At 38.4% G+C, this 15147-nt stretch overlaps 1 protein-coding gene across 10 annotated transcripts in view; it reads right to left on the bottom strand.

The window, feature by feature from the left end:
* The window catches only part of NBEA (neurobeachin), a 696015-nt gene extending 694769 nt beyond the window's left edge, over positions 1-1246 (bottom strand). For all 10 annotated transcript variants that reach the window (XM_032403205.1, XM_032403204.1, XM_032403196.1 and 7 more), the window contains exon 1: positions 410-1246. In XM_032403205.1, the coding sequence (XP_032259096.1) occupies positions 410-703 (294 nt within the window). In that variant the 5' untranslated portion in view covers positions 704-1246. The remainder of the gene's footprint in view (positions 1-409) is intronic.
* Positions 1247-15147: the final 13901 nt, after the last annotated feature.

Here is a 15147-nt window from a genome sequence, read left to right on the forward strand (position 1 = left end):
GACAAGGCTTTCATCCTCAGAGAGCGACACCACAGACAATTAAGAGTGTAGAAGAAAGAACCCCAGAGAAAAGGAGGCCTTCTCTCCCCCTAACTAAACTCTCAAGTCGACGCAAAACCTGCACGGCAAGGAATGATTTCTACTCATAGTCAGGGGAAGTGATAATAAGCGGTGTTAAGTTGGGCACTGCACTCAGGTGGCAGGAGAGGACCAGAGGAGAGCGGGGTGGTGGCGTGGCTACGGCTGCGCGCAGGCAGGTCACCCGCTGGGCAATACCCGCCCGACGATCGGTGCTCCTAGGGACGCGCTGCGTGTGCGACCCCGGGGGTGGAGGTGTGTGGGAGCGAGAGGCTGGGGAGGGAGGCTACGGGGACTGGGAAGCAGAAGGAGAGCACGCCTTTTCCCTTACCAGGTTGAGCACCGTCTCCACGATGTCCCTGTTGCTGACCTCTCCGACCTGTATGAGTCCAATCAACACTGCGAATTTCATCCGGATGTTGCGGATCGGCACCGAAGGGTTAATCATCCCCGCGGGCAGCACCACCGAGCCGGAGCCGGACGCCCCCCTCAGCTCTCCCATCCCGCTGCCCCCGCTGCCGCCACCGCCGCTGCCCCCGCCGCCTCCGCCTCCGGCCCCGACGGCGATGAGCCCCACGGGCTGAGGCTCGAGCCCGGGGCCTGGGCCCGGCTTCTCGCTCGCCATTTGTCCCCTTCCTGGGGAGAAGGGAAGAGCAGAGGCACTGCCTCCGCCGGTACCGTTATACCTGCCTCGGCCCCCGCCCCCCGGCCGTCGCCTCGGAGCCCCAGCATCCACCAGCGCCGCGGCGCCGGGCCCGCTCCCGCCTGCGCGTCAGTCCGGCCCGCTCCGGCGCCCTCCCCGGCGGAGGCGGTGGGTTATTCCCAGGCTTATTCCTGGCGGTGGCTGCGCCGCTAACGGCTGCCCGGCGAGCGGCAGTGCCCGCCCAGCAGCTGTACCGCTGCCGCCGCCGCTACCGCTGCCTCCTCTCTCTTCCCCTCCCAGTCCGTCCGGCCCGGCCCGCCCCCCGCGGAGATGCGGGCGCCGCTCCGAAAAGCCCTGGGGGGCGAGCAGGTGGCCACGACGCTGGCCGGTGCTGAAGCTCAGGCTGTGGCCGACGCTACTGACGCTGCCGCTGCCGCTGCTACGGGAACCACTGTTGTTGTGAAGCCCCGACGCCGCCGCTCACTCCGCCATGTTGCCGCCCCCTGCCTGCGGTAGCGGCCACTGCGCTTGCGCAGAGCCTCGGGGGCGGAGCCCTCGGTGCACCCCCTCTTTTGCCCTGCCCTCCTTCTCTTTCCACCCACCCACCCCGACACCCCTCGTCCCTCCCCCAACCACCCTGAACGGATAGACAGGTGAGCAGGTGCACGGGGACCAATGCCAGACCCTGGGGCAAGCTGGTGGAGGCGGGGCGGGTAGTGGCTTCCTTGTACTTTTTCCCTTGAGGGTGGATTCTCCCTGTGGGGAAGGACACAGTGAGTGTGTGTCTTGCCTTTGCTGCCTCCTTCCTTCAATATCCTTTTGCTAAGACGAGGTTCATCATCTTCGTCTTCATCATTGCATCCAGCAGCTGCCACTAAGAGTGCCACGTGCCTTGTAAGGTAGGGGAGTGGCAGACGACCTCTTTCTGCCCCTCTTCGCCCTTCCTCGCAGTATTGCCCGCCTAGTCCCCCCAACCCCCAATTACCCAAATAAAAACTGGCTGGCAAAGCAGAAACAAACGCACCATGGGGAAAGATCTTGCGTTGTCGGGGAAGGATACAGATGGAGTGTAATGGGTCTTTTTCTACAGCCATGAAAGAGGCTGACACCTGCACACACAGGCACGACTTAAAATAGAACTTGTCAAACAGTGATCAGCTCTGGATGGAGCTCTGAACAACAAACAGCTCTTGAACTCACCTACCAGCCTAAAAAGCCTGCACTGAGTGACACTATAGATAGGGCAGTTTGGTGGGAGCTACAAATCCCACATTTCAAAAATCCCTTGCAATTTTCAGGTATGATGTCAACTAATGATGCCTCCCTTTTCCTTAGTCACTTACAGTTCAGAGGTTTTTGAAATTATCTAAAAATATAGGTAATCCTCATGGCCAGTCTTAATGTGTGAAAAAAGTAGATTACTGTATCTGCATAAATATAAAACAAAAATATTACTGCTTAAGTAAATTAAAATTGATACAGTAATCTTGCTGCTAGTCCTGAATTAAAACTAAACAGGCATGACTGCTGTTTTCTCCTTTGAAATGAAGGATGTCATTTTCTTTAATATTTCATGAAGTATGCCCTTTTCAATAAAGATATATTACAAGCCACCAGAAATATTCGGTATCTGGAGGCATATTCAAGTCATTCTAATTGTCATCTCAAATAAAGAGAGTCAATATACAAATCTATCATAACCCAATTTGTTATTACTCATATTTAACTGGACCAACTAGTCAAGTTAACTCTCAGAATATTGGAACATGGTAAAATTCTAAGGTACTATAGGTTATGTATAACAAAGCTCCTCAAATCCAGCACTTACAATTAGTTTTTAGTTGTTTCAAACTTGCGCTGAAAAATGACTGAATTATTAGACAAAAAAAAAATCCTTTTGAAAGAAGTGGTAATTGGTATGTCCATTTATATTAAGTAGCAATTGAATTATAAAATGCTTAAATGATCAAAACTATTTGAAAAACTTGCAAAACCAGTAACTTTTAATAGTGTGACTTAGATATGCTATAATTTAAAAATCCTGTGACATATATAACTGCCTATAATATTTTATTTATAGTGTTATCTACTTTTGTGAGCACTGTTTTCATTTGTAAATCTAAAATGATATATCTTCAATATGAAAATCCAGACTGAAATATCATCACACTAGTTTTTTTTCACCCGCTGTGTGTAAAAAAATATGGCAGCAGGTTCTGTCTCTTGCTATTTTTAGATTTCTTGCATGAGTGCTTTGAGAGACAGTGACAACCTGAACTTTCTATTTCCTTTCCAAATGAATAGCTTAACGTCATTTTAATATTTTCACTTTAATTTTCTGTTTTGTTTCTTAAGCAGTGTGTGTTTGCACTTTGGTTTTTTTCTCATTTGTTCATTTTGTATTTGTTCATTTTCCTTTAGTGGAGATAGGGAGTGGGTAAAAAGGATATCACTTTTTCAAAGTAGGAAAACTCTACTTCTTCTGTTGCATACTTAATTCAATATCAGAAATATTTAAAAGAGCTTACCAATTAAAAAGCGCTCTCCAGTACACTGTCAGCTCCTTGAAGGCAGTGTGGTACTGTGGAAAGTGCATAGGCTTTGGAATCATTCTCACAACTTAACTGCCTGCGCAGCCTACCCAATTTATTGAGCTAGTTTCCTCATTCACTAACAGGAATGAGAATACCCATCCCATAGGGAAGTGAGAATTCAATGAATTACTTGAAATCAGCAGCCAGCACATAATAAATGTGTCCTTGTACCCTTAGTATACAGGCACAATATGTGTTGAATGACCTATAAACACATGTAAAACCAATTATAACCACATACAAGTCTCTATAATTGCACAGTTATATGTTTTCAATATTATCCCCAAAAGCATAAAGTTTAGAAAAGACAGCAGGTTTGTTTCCTTTTAGCCTACAAAGCCTATTTCCCTGTAAATGTACAAATGGCTTAGTGTTTGCATTAACAATATTTTGAAATAAAAGACAGTTATGTAATAATAGAAGCTACCTAAAATGTTCATTTTTTAAATCTCCAGATTAAAACCATTGTATGTGGTGAATATTAATTTTGCATACATTTTTACTTGAATAGATGTATACCCCTACTTTCAAAGGACAGTTTTTCAAAGGTAAGAAGCCCATGAATCTGACTTTTAAGCAATATTTTTTTAATTTTAATTTTGGTACTGTTAACATACTGTTAACATACAGTGTTAGATTAGTTTCAGGTGTACAATATAGTGATTTGATATTGCAAATGACATATCAAGAAGCAATATTGCACAGTGGTTGAGAACACATGCTCCAGGTTTAGTAGCACTTCTTGCATGAGTTGGATTCCAGTTCCTGAGCCACTTACCTGTGTAATCTTGGGCAAATGACTTACCTTCAAAGCCATAGTTTATCCAACCCAAACTAGAGATTCATAGGATTAAAGAACGAAAGGTACTAATACATTTAAGGTACTAATGTAGTAGCAAGGGTCAATAAATAATGTTTTCATTCATTGGCGTTGGGAAAACACAATGCTGTGGTTATTTTTGTGTCTTCAGCACCTAACATGGCTGGCTTGTAATTTACACTGAATAAAGGTGTTTAAAAAATGAATGAATGAAAACAGCAATTCTCCAGGCTAAATATCCCCATTCCCTTGACCTGTTCTTTAAAGAATGGGTTTCTAGCTGCCCTCTAAACTTTATCTGAAAAAGTGTTCAGGTAGGTAGGTTTGGGCCAGTACAAAACAGAAGGTAACTCTTACCCAAACCTCAATCTTTAGAAATATAACTCCGGTTAATGTAACCCCAAATCGATTCAGTTTTGTTTGGCTCTAGGTTTTATAGCAAAGTGACACCAATGATTAATGTAATGCACCAATGATTCCTGTTTGGCATATAGTAGGTTCCCAAATAATTTCAGTTCCATTACCCTCTCATGTTAAAATTCTTATCAACTGAAACACCAGGGTTTTTGTTTCATTGGTATTGATCTCATTTTGTTTGTAGACATGTTGCTGCTAAGCAGCAACACAAACCTCACATATAGATTTTGAGACAGAAAGTGCAAAATTGTACATACATTTTTAAACTTAAATTAATTCAATTTTTATCTTATTCAATTTTTCTATTTAATTTTCCATTTAAATTTAATTTGCTGGGAATTTCTTAATCCTGTTTTTATCATGCAGAAAAAATTGTCTTATTATTGTATTGTCTTCAGACTTCAGCACAGTCCTTCTATATCTTCATCCAAATATTTGATGGAACAGGATAAAAACAGCTCTAGAGTCACTAGAAACATTCTGATTGAAATCAATTTACATTTTTCAAACTATAAATCTCAACCCATTAGTGAGCCATGAAATAGATTTAGTAGGCTGCAAACAGCAGTTTAATGAAACAGAATGGAAAATATCAAGGGGCATCTATTATTTTAATTATATACACATATATACACATACATATGTACATGTGTGCTTACTAGGTAATCATGTAAAATGTATCTTTTACTGTAAGTCATAACCAAAAAGTTTGAAAATCACTGATTTGTTTATAAGCACCTATTTGGTATAATCCTTCAACTATTAAATAGCTACCATCCTCTGCTAACAACCAGCTCATGTTTCTCTAAGTTGTGCAGAAGAATATCATAAGGGAACTTGACAACTGGCTAGTTGAAATCCAGATTCACTGTCTCTGTGTCTGGGCAAAATTAAAGTAAAAACTATAAAGAGATGTGAATTATTACTAATTTTTCCAATAACTACAACATAAACAAGAAAATGTGTTTAATTTGATGACACGACTTACTGCTTCCTTTTCTAATGAATGAAGCATTCTGTAATCTCACCTACAGGTAATATTAAGCTACCTGCTGTGGTTTTTCAAGAGTTTATCTCCTATTTCTCCCCTTTGGCACTTTAATTCTCTAGTACTTCTCCAAGACTTCTCAAAGACCACTGAGAGTTGTTCATCATGATCTAGTTTTCGCATTCTTTCAGGACCATTGTATATAATTTGCCCTGCCTTGGGAACTTGAAATCATTTAGACTAGCTAAGTGCCTTTTTACAATTTCTTCACCAAATTTTAATTTCACTTTCCTCGAACTACTTAGTTCTACCTTTTTCACCTGACTACTTTTTCTCCTGAGCAGAAAACACAGACACAAAATAGAAATTCAATATTTGTTAACAAATTTGACTCAGATTTGGAACGGCTAAAATGTTGATGCTTACCAGCCAACAAATATTTGAGGGTCTACTGGGTACAAAAAAGTAGACTAGTCAAAATGAATTATTTTCCGTGTAATCCCCAAGTCAAAACATTAAAAGTATCAAATGAGTGGTACAGAAATGATAGGTACTCTTGAATTTAGAAAGAACTAGACATCATGCGAGCACCATACTGCGTACATATACCCTCAAATATCTACATAAACATATGTACAAATGCACACACTTACACGTTCACCATCAGATTAGTCATACCTCTGCCCCTTCTTCCTCAGCAATATGCCCAGCATGCGTCTCGTTCTTTTCATCCTCAGATCCTGCTCACTTCCTACCTTCTCTCCTTGTCTCCACACTCACTCTATCAGTCCATCCTGTACACGGTAATTTTCCTAAAGCTCCACTTTGGTGGACAGAATGGTGTGGTCAGAAATTTTAATTTATTAATCACAAAAATTTCTATGTGCATACATGTCATCTGCTCAAAAAATCACCCGTAATTCTCTCTACCTAATAAATGAAGCCCAGAGTCCTTATCTTACTTAGTACCAAGGGCTCTCCGTACTTAAGCTTGCTTTCTAGTTTACCTCATTCTGTTCTGGACAGGAACCCTACAACAATAGCTCTCAACACTTTTAAGTATGTACAACTCTTTTTATCATGAAAAAAAAAATTGTAGACTCCTGGACTCCTACCTGAGAGATTTATTATTTTAATATCCATTGAGAAAAATATAGTATTAAAAAGCTATTTTCAATTCAATAATGCTATTTAAATAATTTTTGCTTTTTAAAAATCATAATAATTATATATATTTGAATACAAACACACATACACACACACACATACTGTCTGTGGGTTGAATTGTGTCCCCCCCCTAAAAAATATGTTCAAGTCCTGCCCCAGATACCTGGGAATGTGACCTTGTTTGGAAGTAAGGTCTTTGTAGATCCTATCAAATTCAGATGAGGTTATACTGGAATTAGGTAGGCCCTAAATCAAATATGACTGGTATTCTTATAAAAATAAGGGAAAGTGATACACAGCCAAACGGGCACACAGAAGGATAACGATGTGAAGACAGACACAGGAGAGAAGGCCATGTAAAGACAGAGGCAGAGATTGAAGTTACACTGCTCTGAGCCTAGGCAACCACCAGAAGCTAGGAAGACGCAAGGAAGGACTTTTTTTTTTTAATTGAAGTATACTTGACGTATTGTGTTATATCTGTTTCAGGTGTACAACATAGCAATTTGACCATTTTATGTATTACTCTGCTACCATAATAAGTGTAGTCACCCTCTGTCACCAGACAACATAATTACAATATTATTAACTATATTCTCTATGCTCTACTTTTCATCTCTGTGACTTACTTATTTTATAACTCTAACTTTGAACCTCTTAATTCCCTTCACCTATTTCACCTGTTTCCCCATCTACCTCCCCTCTGGCAACCACAAGTTCGTTCTGTGTATTGAAATCTGTTGGTTTTGTTTGTTTGTTCCTTTGTTTTGTTTTTTAGATTCCACATATAAGTAAAATCAAACGATATTTGTCTTTCTCTGATACGGAAAACAGTATGGAGATTCCTCAAAAAATTAAAAATGAAAATACCATATGATTTAGTAATTATACTACTGGGTATTTACTCAAAGAAAACAAAAACACTAATTCAAAAAGATATATGCACCCCTCAGCTTGTTGCGGAATTATTTACAAAGCCAAGATATGGAAGCAATCCAAGCGTCCATCAATAGGTGAATGAATAAAGAAAGTTTGATACCTATCTGTCTGTCTATCTAATGGAATATTACTCAACCATAAAAAAGAATGAAATCTTGCCATTTGTGACAACATGGATGGACCTAAAGGGTATTGTGCTAAGTGAAGTAAGTCAGACAAAGAAAGGAAATATTCTTTTCTAGAGCCTTCAGAAAAAGCATGGCTGTGTTGATACCTTGATTTTGGACTTCTAGATTCCAGAACTGTGAGAGAATAAATTTCTGTCATTTTTAAGCCACCTAGTCTATGGTAACAAAAGTTACCAGCAGCCCAATGAAACTAATATACATACATGCAACATAAATGTTTTTGGTATTTGTCCATAAACAATACCTGATGTATATAAGTATTCATGGATCACTTTCAGTAACTCTGAGGTCCCCAGGTTGGGAAACAATGCTTTAGCCAAACTGAACCACTCTGTTCCCAATTAATACATTGTGCTTTCCTGTTTTAGTGCCTTACTCATGTTCTTCCTTCTATCTATAGCCCTGTCCTCCTCTCCCCTCCTCTTGAAATTCCTTCCAGCTTAAATGCCACCTTCATGAATACATTCAAAATACCACCTAGGTGAAAGTGATCTGAAATTGGTACCCATTTCCAGTATTAAAAAAAAAAACACAACAGATTCTTGGGCACCTGGTTGGCTCAGTTGGTTGGGCGACTGCCTTCAGCTCAGGTCAGGGTCCTGGAGTCCTGGGATCGAGTCCTGCATCGGGCTCCCTGCTCAGTGGGGAGTCTGCTTCTCCCTCTGACCTTCCCCCCTCTCATGCTCTCTCTCTCATTCTCTCTCAAAAAAAAGCCGGATTCTGGCTTTTTTGTTGTTGTTTTCAAGTAGCATAGGTTGGCATATTCTCACTTAAATAAATCAATAGTTTCTGTCTTCTCTGTCTCATTTTCCAAAGATAAGATATTCACGTGACACTATAGCCACCTATACTCCCTTCACCGAAAAAAAAAATGTAAAAGAATACATGTAATTATTTTCATACTAATAAACATTGAAAGTATGTTAAAAGTGGAGTTTATGGTTGATTGTTGTCAACCATTATCGCTGTCATAGACTCTGCATCTCCTATCTGCCATGCACATCTACATGTATTATTTCTGTTCCTTGCTACAGTCCTGCAAGTAGGATCTTATCGTTCCCATTTTTCAAATGAGGAAACTAATATGAAGAGAGTTGTGCAAGGTCATACTTTAAGTGACAAAATTGAGATTTGATTCCCCCAGGTATAGCTGGCCAAGGCCTCAGGTGTATTGGCTATTCCACACAGCTTACATTGGGACCTGGACTGAGGCCATTAGTTCCTTTCTACCAAATTTACCAGATGAAAGATAATGAGATTGGGGAAGTTTATTTTACAAGAACAAAGTCATCACGTTTTTGCATGTTTTGGTGAAAGCTACCCACCAAGAGACGATCTCTAGAGTCAGTCTGGTTTTATATCTCTATGTTTGTGAAGGTTAAAAAAAACTCCATTAGCCTTTCTGTTTCCTGGGAATCACTTTAATTCTAGACAAAAATTACTTAGGATAAATAAATTGTTTTTAATTATATTCATTAAGATTAACCTAAACTTAATTTCATAGTCCCATTAATATATCACTCCTTATTATGCTTTTCTGGCAAAGGATTTATTATGTGTCTCACTATTAATCTCCTAGTCGCTATTGAAAGTATTAGCATTTGTCTATATAATTATAGCAAAAAGCATATACTCTGGGTAGAAGCAGGAAAAGAATATTATGAGGAAATGTCCAAGAGTCCTTTGGAATAGTTATCTCATTAATAGAATCTCTTCAAAGTAAGAAAGAGCATTTTTAGCAAACTTTAGTTCACCCAGGAGATGGTATATAAAATCAGTTTCAGCCTCGTACTAGTGCATGAAATTTTGGATTACAGCCTTTCTGTATTGGTGCCAGCAGCTATGGATTAACCAATGGAAGAACGGCTTGAAACAACTACCTCATTGATCAATTAGCAGGTAGGACATTGAGACAATCTGAGATTTATGTTTTGATTTCCTGGGGCTATTGTTTATCTCTTTTCACTTCTTCCTGAGAGTTTAATCTTACAGAATTTGAGATATACATTGTATATAGCCTCTTTGTTGTTAATGTGAAAACAATTCTTAAAGCACATAATCGTAAGTTTAAAGGATATCTTAAATGATCCAGAAGCTTAATCACATTTAGCATTTGAGTATCTGTTAAATATGCATGAATGTGTATATTAAACTTTATTTCTGTTTGGCTAATCTACGCTTGTGTAGATGAAATGTCATAAGTTGGCCACAGTTTTAGCGCTAGTGTCTTTGTTTATATTGAAACAGACTCAGCCTGATTTATTTTGCAGTAGCAAGAAGACAGAAGAGCAGGTTTCAGGGCTGGTCACATTCAGCAAGCACATTAAGGTCATGGCCACGTGATTTGCCCTCATAATTCATATCGTCGTGTTTTCTTTCATAAGCACAACAGAAAGGTCACATGGTTCCTTGAAAAATACAGCATTTCTCCCAAACATTGTTTATTGTTTCACCATTCCCACCCTAATCCCAAATAATCCTTTGCAGTATGGGATAGTGGCTAAAGGAATGGTTTTGAACTCAGATAGATTGGGTTCAAATCCAAACAAATTGCCTTTGAACCTATTTCTGCACCTGTAAAATCAGTCGCATATGTATTGCCTGGAAGATTTAAAGAGAAAACATAAAAAAGCGTTTAAAGCAATGTCTGCAATAATTACTAAACAGTGATAGAAGTTGTGCTTCTCTATTAACATAAAAGGACAGCAGAATTTTGTGAGTGTTCAGATTATATAATTAAGTACACTAATAATCCACTTGTATCTCTTTATTTATTGACCTGACTTCCCTTTCTTCAAAGAGCAAATAGGACAGCATTATCTTCTTTAGTTTTCTAAAAAAAATAAATAACTATATATATGCATACACACATACACAGAAAGATATATATAATATATATACTATATTTGTTTACTTTATAAGGCTCTTAAGAATTTCGTGTCTCAAACTTGAGGCTTTTATCTCTGCTAAGAACATAAAGCCCAATTAGCTATATATTTTTTCTTTGTTCTTCACTAGTTACAACAAGAGGAGACATATTACAAAATAGGAATTTTTCTCTGAGACCTTATAAAAGTAAAAAAGCCAAAAGAAGGGCGCCTGGGTGGCTCAGTTGGTTAAGCAACTGCCTTCGGCTCAGGTCATGATCCTGGAGTCCTGGGATTGAGTCCCACATTGGGCTCCTGGCTCAGCGGGGAGCCTGCTTCTCCCTCTGACCCTCTCCCCTCTCATGCTGTTTCTCTGTCTCTCTCTCTTTCTCTCAAATAAATAAATAAATAAAATCTTAAAAAAAAAGCCAAAAGAATAAGGAAATAATAGTAACAAAATAATCCTTTATAATTTACTAACCCACAGAAAACAGTTGACCAAAAAGTTGACCAAAAGTTGACCAAAATGCACGTGAGGTTTTAAACTAGACTTTTGTTCTGTTGTTTCAATATCTGACTTTCTCTACCTTTCATTTTCATTGAAATTTTGTGTTACTGATTTTTTTGTAAATAAAGTTTAGTACTTTAAGTTCCTGCCAAGACAGAGATTCTTCCTTACTTTTATTTTTTAAAGGGACAGTGGTACTTCATGGGGTTAATTTTTCCAAATTATTTCTCAGGTGTGTGTGTTTAATTTTAACATTGGCAGGAACCCACACCAACACTGGCATCATTCATATGCCATAAACTTCTTAGCTATTGCTAAGGCTATCCATATAGCTTCCAGGTATTAAAATGTGAATTGACAGTGGATATTTCTGTAGCTCTACTTTCTTTTTCCTATCCATTAGTTCCTTGGAATTGTCCTAATTCAGAATATTTATAAAATTCAAAATGTCTTTTATTGTCCCAATACCTCTATTAATGCCTAAACTGAAAATGTGTTATATTGAATCAATGTAAAACATGTATTAGCTTTTCACAAGTAAACAATACTATTAATTATTTTGAAAGCTTACTAGAGAGAAATCGTTTCAGTACTCTGGAATTATAAAATGTAATCTATTTGACGTTTAAATAAGGGAAATGCCAAAGGAAATATAATCACCTATAAAACAGAACAGAGTAAGAGCAGAGATGTAGTGGAAGTTAGAACACCGCAACTATAAACGTGAAATAGTGAATATAATTGAAACATCAATCCTTTGAGCTTTTTGGCTATCTACTACTCAACAAGCATTAACAGAAAATGAAATTTTATATAGACTAATAATTGAATAAGAACTTAATTCTCCAATATTATTACATAAACAAGTAGCAACTCTGTAATTTCATTACAAATTCACTTAAAAGCATACTAAAGAGTCTCAAATAATGAAACCATGAAATAGGACAACTTCAAGGAGACATTATATATTTCTAGCAGTACATATTTCTCATTAAATAAATGCAAGTTATTCTATATTTAAAAGATTGTATATCTATTAAATAATGTAATACAAATGGCCTGTTTGATAAAGATAGAAAACTTAAAAAAGAAATTCTACTTAAAAGAACCAAAACTTTAGGAGAAATACATTGAATTCATGTATTTAATAAATAGTGTTCAATCAATAGAAACATAATATGATTAATTATTTTTTTAAAGCCTAAAAGAAAAGGAACATCTTCTTCCTTTCTACACATATCTATTGTGTTCTCCAAGCCATGGATAGTTCCAAGGCACCAGAAATATAGTAATGAATAAGACAAAGTCCCTATCCTCATGGTGCTTACATTCTAATAAAGCACACAGACAATAAATTAGCAAAATTTAGGTTAATAATATGCTGTCAGGAGATGATACTTTTATACAGTAATTATTTTCATATTAAAAATATATGGTGGCTCAGTCATTAAGCGTCTGCCTTCAGCTCAGCTCATCGTCCCAGGGTCCTGGGATCGAGCCCCGCATTGGGCTCCCTGCCTGGCGGGAAGCCTGCTTCTCCCTCTCCCACTCCTCCTGCTTGTGTTCCCTCTCTCGCTGTCTCTCACTCTCTGTCAAATAAATAAAGTCTTTAAAAATATATATATGGTGGTGTAGTCATTTGTTATGTGTTTTTTGTTTTTTGTTTTTGACAGATAGAGAGGGAGCACAAGCAGGCAGAGGTGAAGGCAGAGGGAGAGGGAGAAGCTGGCTTCCCACTGAGCAGGGAGCCCTTTGCTGGGCTGGATCCCAGGACCCTGGGATCACGACCTGAGCCGAAGGCATACACTTAACCAACTGAGCCACCCAGGCACCCTGTTATGTGTTTTTTCCTCATTGGATTGGCAGCTACTTGAAGGCAGGGACTACATCTTTCTTTAAAATCTTCAGCAATGCACTGTGATCATTGACTGATACATGGTAAGTATTAAATGTTTGGATGAAGGAAAGGAGGGAAGAAATTAAAAGGCAGAAATTTAGTAATTCAATAAATTCAACAACCTGATACAATAATTGCTTATCTCAACGGTTAAAGAAAGAAGATCAAAGACTTTGAATCAGAATAAAATCATTCCTCTACATGACTGTTAAATTCCTTAAGACATGAATTTTGAGGAAGGTTAAATTCCTTCAAACTAGCATTCACATTATTGAATATTCACTATTTAGTATTAAGCAAACTATTTGGCCTCCTCAAGTCTCAGTTTTCTTACCAATAAAATGGGAATGAACAATGATACTGTTGTAAGAACAAATGAGATAAATGGTGATCATGCTTTGAAAAGTAGAGTATTACAGAGAAAACAATAGCATTCATTCTGGCAGCAATCTGGAATGAGTACTACTCTTTCCGTTCTGGTAATACAGTCAGTAGTGAGTCATGACTGTGGAGTCAGAGCAGGAAACAGATTTTAATATAGTATGTGACAAATTCTGGGGATAGTTAAAAGGAGGACAGAGAAACTCAATGCCCAGAGCTAGTAGTCAGGAATCAAATGGTTAGGAATCAAAACTGGTGGGACAAACTACAGTTGGGGCAACTTGAAAAGGAAAGTCAAAGCAACCACAAATCCTCGAGAACACATCAAGAAGGCAATCCAAAACTGGGCAAACAGTCAAGAGTCTGAAACCAGGAAACCAAATTTGATATCCTCAAAATGCCTTAAGGCCACTCTTATGCCTTGGTTTCAATGTATTTATACATTTCCTCCGGAGGAAAGCATCAGTCCCTCAGGAACAGATATTCAGGAGTACATGGTTGAAGTAGGGAATATTGGTGGAGCCAAATGGCCAGTTTCTCTCCAGAAATTTTGCCAATAAATATCTTTAGCCTGTTAGAAGGCTCTTTCCTATAATCCATTTTCTAATTGGACAGCAAGGTAAAGCTTTGTCAAATTTCTAAATAAATTTCCTTTGGGATTTGCATCATGTTTTTGTTATACTACAAAATATTTTGAAAGGAAAAAAGCCCTGTAAATTAGTGATTTAAGCACTCATTACTAGATGCTCAATATGTACGGTTTCATTGCAAACTGAAATTGCTGACTCTGCTCATTTTCCCTGTCCCAAGTTTACTAACTTACTGGAGAAATGTAGTTGATAGATAAATTGTACTGTAACACTGTGCTTGTGAATGTTAGGCAAAACCCTTGTCCCCCTTGTGGATAAGGACAAATTACTGACATCAGATATCTCTATCTCTGCATTCAATAGTGACCAGCCACTGTCACTAGCTAGATGTTTGTAGTGATCACCAGTGACTTCAGTCCAGGCCCACTGAGGGTTGGTTCTCACCAGGATGGAGAAATGGCATGCCAGGAAGGGGTCAGGCTTCAGCATCACGTTTTTTCTGCAAGTATTGTACACCTGTTCTCACCAAAATTTTATGCCCCTCAGTTTGTGGGAGATTTTCTAGGCTGTTGGGTTAATGGACCATTGGTTTATATACCCATGTGTTTACTGAATTCTGGCCATTCCGTCATGTCCTCCTGGTAACTGGGTTTTTGATTACTAGTTTCCCAGGTCCAGTATCACACTTAGATGCCTGTTAACTATAAATTGATATAATAACCACGATATATCAACATAGATGTGGATCCACCCATTACAAATATGTTGGGTATTGGTCTCAAAAATTTTTTATATTTGTTGTTGGCATATAAACAAATAAATGGCCATGTGCAAAATTGTGCAAAACCCAGATTACTTCATTTTTAATGATGAATATGTATTAATTCAAATATATTTATATATTAATGGCTTTTTTCCAAATTGACCAACTTTTTGGGAACAATTATACCTTAAAAATTGCATGAATTTGCAGTCATTCTTGGGGTTGGCATTAACACCTATTGGTAATTTCTGTAGATTACTAATATATTTTAGCTTTCTAGAGCTTTTGGTGTTTTTTTCACCCTCAT

Source organism: Phoca vitulina, unplaced genomic scaffold, assembly GCF_004348235.1.
Source record: "Phoca vitulina isolate PV1807 unplaced genomic scaffold, GSC_HSeal_1.0 scaffold5, whole genome shotgun sequence".
Lineage (NCBI taxonomy): Eukaryota > Metazoa > Chordata > Mammalia > Carnivora > Phocidae > Phoca > Phoca vitulina.